Source organism: Mastomys coucha, unplaced genomic scaffold, assembly GCF_008632895.1.
Source record: "Mastomys coucha isolate ucsf_1 unplaced genomic scaffold, UCSF_Mcou_1 pScaffold12, whole genome shotgun sequence".
Taxonomy (NCBI): Eukaryota; Metazoa; Chordata; class Mammalia; order Rodentia; family Muridae; genus Mastomys; species Mastomys coucha.
Genome location: NW_022196894.1, coordinates 29,285,557 through 29,294,127, shown reverse-complemented (window position 1 = coordinate 29,294,127; position 8,571 = coordinate 29,285,557). Strand labels below are relative to the sequence as shown.

The 8,571-nt window shown below is 37.8% G+C and overlaps 1 protein-coding gene across 12 annotated transcripts in view; it reads right to left on the bottom strand.

Moving 5' to 3' along the window:
* The window catches only part of Dlg1 (discs large MAGUK scaffold protein 1), a 204,817-nt gene that overhangs the window by 179,491 nt on the left and 16,755 nt on the right, over positions 1 to 8,571 (bottom strand). For all 12 annotated transcript variants that reach the window (XM_031363610.1, XM_031363612.1, XM_031363617.1 and 9 more), the window contains one exon: positions 6,612 to 6,778. In XM_031363610.1, coding sequence (XP_031219470.1) covers positions 6,612 to 6,778 — 167 coding nt within the window. The remainder of the gene's footprint in view (positions 1 to 6,611; positions 6,779 to 8,571) is intronic.

Sequence of the window (8,571 nt, the reverse complement as noted above, 5' to 3'; positions counted from 1 at the left end):
AAAAAAAAAAAGTAAGATGAAAGAGATTATCTTCCCACTGCTAGGATGACCTCTGAAGAGTTAGAGCACTGAGCCTACAGCTAAGACAATAAAACAACAGTACTGAAAGAAGCTATAAGTTTCTTCCAGACAACTAACCTCTTTTCTTCATTTTACAGTCCTACCTTACGGAATAAAACGTGCTTCATTCAATATACAGATACCCCATCGACGGAATTATGTTTGAATAACCTACCATAAATTGAAAACATGGGAACACTGAAAATGCAACATATGACCATGTGACCTAGGCAGTCATGCTGCCACGGCCTAGAATCGAAAGGTAAGTCTTGGGGGCAGGGCTACAACTCAGTGCTTCTTTCCCAGGCTTGAGTTTCACTCAAACTCAAAACGTCTGATGCCCTCAGAGGTCCAGAAGTGTCAACAGAGTCACTGATGGTTGTGAGCCACTGTGTGGGTATCAGAAAAGATCAAAATTCAAAATCTGAAATGTGGTTTCTATTGAATCTATCACTTTCACACTATCATAAAGTCAAAGTACAGTGAGTAAAATCAAGTTGAAAACCAGCCATAGTAGACATATAGAATTTATACTTGTGTTTATTTTAGCTGAATATATTCTAGCTTAAAATTTTTTAGCTTAAAATAGCTTCAGTGAAATGTTTTACCTTAAAATTCTTATTTTGTGTGTGTGCATGTATATGCATGCACACATGAGCACAATGCCACAGCACACATGTCCAGATCAGTGGACAACTGTGCAAGTTAGTTTTCTCTTTCTACCATGAGTCCTGAAAAGCCACCTTTATCTGTTAAACTATATCACTGCCACAGTGTGCTTTTAATCCAGCTCCTTACCGATAATCAGACTGCTTCCTCTCTTGTATTTATTGAATTACACAGAATATCCAATGCACACTCTTTAATTATTTTATGAGAAAATAAATCTGTAGCACATACTGGCCGCAGGACTGTATACTGTTGTCTCAAAATTAGTGTGCAAGTGTACTCTCCTCTGCCAACCACATAAGTGTCTGTATACTCATTTAGCTAGCTTTTAATGAACTAGTAATTTGAAAATACTCCTTGTCAGTTTAATTTGTATTTTTAATGTTATGTTTCCTGCTCTATATTTTTTCTGTAAGCTGTTCATTCATCCTTTGGTCATGTTCATATTGAATGCTTACTATATTTGTGTTTGAGTTGAAATAGTTACAAATAAAGTTAGTCCTTCTGCGCTATGTAGAAATTCTTCTTTTCCATTGATTTGTTGGTTAGCTGGATGATGATGATATGTTGTTGTTGTTTTGGAGGTGGGCTCACCCACTCTATAGCCCAGGTTGGCCTCAAACTCAAAATACTCCTGCCTTAACATCTAGAATACTGGGATCAGAGGCAAGTACCACCACACCCAGCAAAGATACAAAAGTTCTATAACTGAAATCCAACCAAATTTGAAGACCACAAAATAATTCTACAGTCAGCATTCTTGATCTTTGGAGAGCAGACATCAGGCTTCATACATACCAGGCATGTACTAACCAATAAGGCACCTTCCCCAGACTTTACAATCAGACTAAGGATGGAACCCAAGGCCTCATATATACTATCACTGAGCTATTCAGCCAGCCCTAGACTTCTTGTTCTGTTTACTTTGTAGCAGGATTTAGGTTCCCCAGTTTACTTATCATCCTGAACCTGAACCTCTACAGTGGTTGCTTCTTTATTTTTGTAACCCCTAGAAAAGGTTTCCTTTAACCAGGGACAATGGTGCACACCTTTAATCCCAGCACTCAGGAGGCAGAGACAGGAGAACTCTTTGAGTTTGAGGCCAATCTGGTCTACAGAGCGAGTTCCAGGACAGTCAGAGCTACACAGAGAAATCCTGTCTTGAAACATCAAAAAAGAAAAAAAGATTTCTTTTATCCTAAAGGAATAGAAAAGATTGTTCTTATGGTCTCATTTTTAACCCTTTGGTTCTTCCAGTCACTTAAAATGTGATACTAGGAATAGAATAGTAGATTCTTTCTGTAATCATATCTCAGTAAATTAGGCAATTTCTCCTACTTTATCTTCCTTTCTTTAAAGTCATATACTCTTCTCAAAGTAATCCAACAGAATTACTTTTATTAAATCAAAATGTCTCTTTAAAAAAATGAATAAAAGTACAACAAAGAGAAGAGGGGAGTCTGGCAACTGCAGGCCAGCAGAGAACTGCCTCACACACACATGCAAACCACCCCACTGACCATTAACACTGGGGTGGGCAGGGGTGGAATGGGGTAGGGTGGGGTTGGGTGGGAGATCCTTGCCTCTAAGACAAATTTATAAACAAAGATCATTTAAATATCTCACTAGGCATATGCTCAAAGTAAAAGGCAAGCATAAAATAGCCACTAAGAAAATAAGACATTACTTTAAAAGTAAACTATATTGAATTTAACTTTACTACATTAGAAAAAAAGTAACAAAGTCATAAGGTTAACTAAAAAGGATTTGGCAAGATTTACATCTGTTACCAACTGTAAATAAATAAATACAACAAAGAAAACTGGACAGATTCCTTAAACTGTAAAGATTTAGAGAAAACAGACAAGTACTTGCAGAAAACAATCAATGTCAAATATGTTTTGCAAAAACAAACATTAAGTAAAAGAGGCAAGACCATGTTGTATGACATTTTTGTCAGAAAAAAAAAAAAAAAGACTGCCTACCCAGGATTTAGTGGGCACAATAAGTCATGTCTTGTATAAAGCAAAACAACCTTATGATTTCCAGATTATCATTCAATTTGTAGTTAAACAGAAGTGTCTTTTGCATTTGTCTGAATGTGGGTCAGTGTGCTCCAAAGTCTTTTTCACCACAAACGTGACTGAAACAAGAGATCAAGTTAATGATCACCTAGCCAAATGTCCCATCCAAGCACAGCACGAATGAATGGATAATTGGGGAATAAATTTCCTACTAAGATACTCTCAAAACAATTAAATCTCCAAACATTTCACAGTACTCATAACTGTCTGTCAGTATGTTTTAAACTATGTACATTTTCAGACTAACGTCTGTCAAGCTATTTGCTATAGAAACAGTAGTTTCTAACAACAGACTTCACAAGTTTGGCATAGACATTTTTCCCATTAAGAAAATAATCTAGAAGTTGATGGATGTATCCCAATGCTCTTAAAGAGTCTATCCATAAGTGAGTATGAACTTCAAACATTACTTGAGCATTTACCACAGGGAACACCATGTGATCGTATTCGTTCTCATACATTTTCCAAACTAATCACATCTAGTATTTTTTTATTTAAATATTCTCACTCTTCATTCGCTTGAGCTTTCAGCATGTCTAGACAGTAAAAAAACTAAGGCTGTATAGCATTCTAGGTATCAGTATTTGACTTAGAAATGTTTCTAAAATCCTTTCCCTTCCATGTTGGTGATCAAACCTAAGAGGCTTCATGAATGCCAGGCAAGTACTAAGCTATAATTTCTACTTTCCCTTATAATAATGTTGATGAAACTCTGTACATTTGTACTGGTTAGTCTTACTTTACACACAAACTAGAGTTATCTGAAAGGAGGAAACCTCAATTGAGAAGACGCCTAAGGGCCAGCTGCAAAGCATTTTCTTAATTAGTGATGATGGGGGAGGGCCCAGCCTACTGTGGGTGGTGCCATCCCTGAGCTAGTAATCCTGGGTTCTATAAGAAAGCAAGCTGAGCAAGGCAATGGGAAGCAAGCCAGCAAGCAGCACCCCTCCATGGCATCTGCCTCCAGGTTCCTGCCCTGCTTGAGTTCCTGTCCTGATTTCCTTTGGTGAAAAACAGCAATGTGGAAGTGTAGGCCTATAAATAAACCCTTCCCTCCCCAACTTAGTTTTTGGTCATTGTGTTTCATCGTAGCAATAATAACCCTAACAAAGACAAGACTGTTGACCTTTCTTTACAGAAATCTATATGGAGATAAACTTCCACCTCACCAAAAGTTCATTTTTTTAACTTAATGAGTAGTCATCTCCACTGGTTGTACTGTATCAGACATTTTAAAGTAATCTATAAAAGGGCGGGCTGGTGAGATGGGTCTGTGATTAGGAGTGCTTGTTCTTACAGGACTGGAGTTCAGTTCCCAGCACTAACATGGTGGCTCACAACTACCCCTAACTCCTGTTCCAAACCTTTCTGATCTGCTCAGGCACCAGGCATGTATGTGATACACACAATGAATTATAAGCAAACAATAGAAAAAAAATAGTAAACAAACATGAAAACCAGGTCCAGCAACAAGACCAAAGTGGGATCCTCCAGTTCAAGGGGAGGCCTCAAGACCTGACACTACTACTGAGGCTATGGAACACTCACAAGAAGGGATCTATTATCATGGCTGCCCTCTGAGAGACCCAACAAGCAGCTGAAAGAAACAGATGCAGATATTTGCACCCAACCAATGCACAGAAGCTGCTGACTCCTGTGGATGAATTAGGGGAAAGCTGGAAGAAGCTGAGGAAGAGGGCAACCCTGTAGGAAGACAAGCAGTCTCAATTAACCTGGACCCCTGAGATCTCTCAGACACTGGATCACCAACCAGGCAGCATACACCAGCTGATATGAGACCCCAACACATATACAACAGAGGACTGCTGGGTCTGGATTTAGTCTGAGAAGATGCACCTAACCCTCAAGAGACTGGAGGCCCCAGGAAGTTTAGATAGCAAGTGGAGTAGGGGTGGGTGGGGACATCTTTGTGGAGACAGGGGGGGCGGGTAGGAGGTGAGGGATGTGGAACAGTTGGAGGGCAGACCGGGAGGAGAGTAAAATCTGGAGTTTAAAATAAATAAATAAAAGATTAAAAAAAACATAAAAATCAATCTCTTAAACCTTAATGATTTTTTTTAAAAACACAAGCCTTTTAATATAGGACCAAGATAATAAATAGGGAAACTGTAACTGGGGGTTGGAGAATTGGCTCAATAGTTAGGAGTTAGGAGCATTTAACTGCTCTTGCAGAGGACCTGGGTTCAATTCACATGATGACTTATTACCATCTGTCTATCAGCCCAGTGAATTGTATGCTCTCATCTAACCGGGTCAGACACCAGGTATGTATGTGTCTCACATACATACAGAAAGACAAAATGCTCATACACATAAACTAATTAATCTAGAAAACCATAACTGTCTAGGTTTATTATATGAGAATAATTTATATAAAAGGGAAGCATATGTCTCACATTCTGGAGGCTAAGAAGCCTAGAATCTAGGGACGTGGTCTGGTAAGGGACATCTTGCTTCATTCTCACAGGCAGAGGGCAGACCTAAACTTTGGCATAAAGCTTCTTTTATAAGGACCACTTGTGATGAGCAAGCCCTCATGGCCTCCCCACTTCTGGGGTAAGGGTTGAATCCAGAGCCTTGGTCATGCCAGGCAACTCATTTTGGAAGCAACACATTTATCTGAACCATAACAGTAACTACAGACATTTTAAACTGCATTTGAAGTAGACCACAGGATGAACTCTCATAATAGCAAGCAATGTATCAACTAAAGAAGAGGATGTTAAAAGAAATTATCCAAGAAAAAAATAATTTTTAAAAAGAGAAAAAATAAGAATACATACACAGAGAAATATGTAAGATTCTATCAGGGTTACTAAGAGAACTAACTATAAATTTAATGTTAAAAAGTCTGATATCCAAAGACAGACTTGTGAAAACTAGCTAACCTTAAGCTGGGTCAGTAATTTTCTTTTAGATTTTTGTTTGTTTTGTTTTGTTTTTCAGCTTTAAACTATAGGAGAGGGATTATATGTGCTCAATCACACCACTCTAAAATGCTAGTTATGCAACAACATATTAAATAAAAGAAAACTTAAATAAAGTGAAATAAAGTGAAAACTTGGACTCTTCATTCCCAGTGTGCTACATAGACACTCCCCCCCCCCGACTTATTACTCATCAAACAGAAGCTGATTCAATTTTCCAGGCACAGTCTAGTACTAACCGGAGGGACTAGAATCAAATTTAGAGACAACTACTTTTAAATGACTAATGCTTCTCAAGCAGAATCCTCATTATAAAACACTGCACCACATCCAACTCTACTAGCAACAATATAGCACAACCAAAAAAGAACAGTACTTATTATAATGATAAAGATAATTATTAAAACTCGAAGTTAGCAGTTTTAAGTACAGAAAAATGTAAGTCAATGTTGACTGGAAGGACTGCTAGTCATCAGTGAGTTTTAATGCCAATCAATAGAGAATCAACAGAGTTTCAAGCCAATCAACAGAATTCTTAACATAGGTAAGAGCTCAAAGCCACAATTATATTCTTTCTTTAGTCAAGAACACCAAGCAAAGTCATCTTTCAAACTACAATGGCCATGTTAGTAATTATACAAAGAGAGCTTTCTGAGGTCTACCACCAAGACACTAATATCCTAAAACAAGTATATCAGACCTCAAACAACTTAAAGATGGAATCAAGAGTCTTGACCCTCTTTAAGAATATTTTAATTCTACTCTCTATCTCATTATTATTTCCAAAAAATACCCATCTTAAAAAGAAAACTGATCACTGGAAAATGATTTTATGAAAACTTTCTCTTACCTCTACTGGAGGGCTAAGGCTGCTGGGCAGGGTTTCTGAAGTCACAGCAGTGCTTGGAAGGCTGGCAATCTCCCAAGTATTCACTGGCTGAACTGGTTCACACTGCTTTGAATGGTCTACACATTTTGGATTATCAAGTAAGGTCACTTCATAAAATTCTTGAATATCTAGAGATGAAGAAAAAGAAAATTTCAAAAGCATTTATGTCTTCGAAACTACACAATGTTAAAACAGCATAATTCAAAGGCCACTTTGACTATTAGAAAAGTAAGTCTAATTCTACCACATACTTCTTTTTCCCCCTCAAGACAGGGTTTCTCTGTGTAATAGCTCTGGCTGCCCTGAACACTTGTATATACAAGGCTGGTTTCAAACTCACAGAGATCTGCCCGCCTGTGCCTCTCAAGTGCTGGGATCAAAGGCGTGTGCCACCAACCATGGCTCAACCACATATATTTTACTTTTAACAAGTTATTCCCTCGTTTCATTATATCACAATTGCATCAAAACCTGCAAGGCATCATATAAAGTCTTAGTAATTTTACACTTCGCCGGGCAGTGGTGGCACATGCCTTTAGTTCCAGAACTTGGGAGGCAGAGGCAGGTGGATTTCTGAGTTCAAGGCCAACCTGGTCTACAGAGTGAGTTCAGGGCAGCCAGAGATACACAGAGAAACCCTGTCTCGAAAAACCAAAAAAGAAAAAAGAAAAAAGAAAAACAAAGAAATTCTACACTTCAAAAGTTAGCGTTTTGGGGGGAGATGGCTCAGTTAAGACTGCCCAGTGCTCTTGCAAAGGACCTCAGTTGGGTCTTAGCACCTATACAAGGGAGAACACCATTGCCTGAAACTCTAGCTCCAGAGTATCCAATGGCTTCTTGTGGTCTCTGAAGGCACCTCCACATAACCCTACACCCAATACACATTCATGTACACGTTTCAAATAAATCTAAACAGTTAAGGTGCCATGGGTGGGGGAGGGACTCATAACCCCACCTAAGCTGAGAAGCTTCAGCCAGGTGACAAATGGTGGGAGAGTGGCATTCTTCTTTGAGGGTATTATAGTGACTGATTAGGTTACCCATGTTCCCTCCAGTAGATGGACCATACCCATACACTTAAGAGTAGCCCTAATTAGACTCAATATATCATTACAAAACTATATTGGAAATGAAGGTGGGAAGTAGGAATGGGAGAAGAGTATAGGGGGACTGAATGGGAAATTATAGAGCAAATATGATCAAAATACATTGTAAACATACATGTGTAAAATTTTCAAACAAATATTTTTTAAAGTGCTGTGTTAAAATCCTCTTATCAATTAACTACAAAAAATTACTAACCCTCTGATAATTTGTCTTATTATGAACTGTGCAAGAACTGAGCACAATAAAGTACCTAGCATGCTAGCATATAATATACTCTTAATAAACAGTGGTTAATATCATTATTATAAATTGTTCAGATGAATCATTACTAACATTTTACATCCTTATCATCACTAGTCAGACCAGGAACATAAATCCTCATATGGTTTTAACTGTCCTTCTAACTAAAGTGAAACATATTTTTAAAACCAAAGAACTAGGACATTTCCAACTCCATAGCCTGCAAATCTAAAAGGAAGTGAAAATCAATCACTTAAAAGTATGCAAAAAGAATAACACAGCATAATTTAAAAGATAAAATTACTCTGCTCGCAGTTGGATTCACATGAGCTTACTATATTAATAATATTAGCAGTGGCCATTCACACAGCTCAGTAATGCTGAGTGACAATTGCCTAATGTTTAGATTTCATACTGTGAGTTCTTTAGTCACCTAATGGTATAATTTAGAATTCTTTAGAGAGTGGGAACTGTTTAACAGCCAATATGGGCACTATGCAGAATAAAATTACAAATAACTACAAATAACATTTAGAGTAACTTTTATTTCTTGTTTCTTACTATTTTAAAAGTA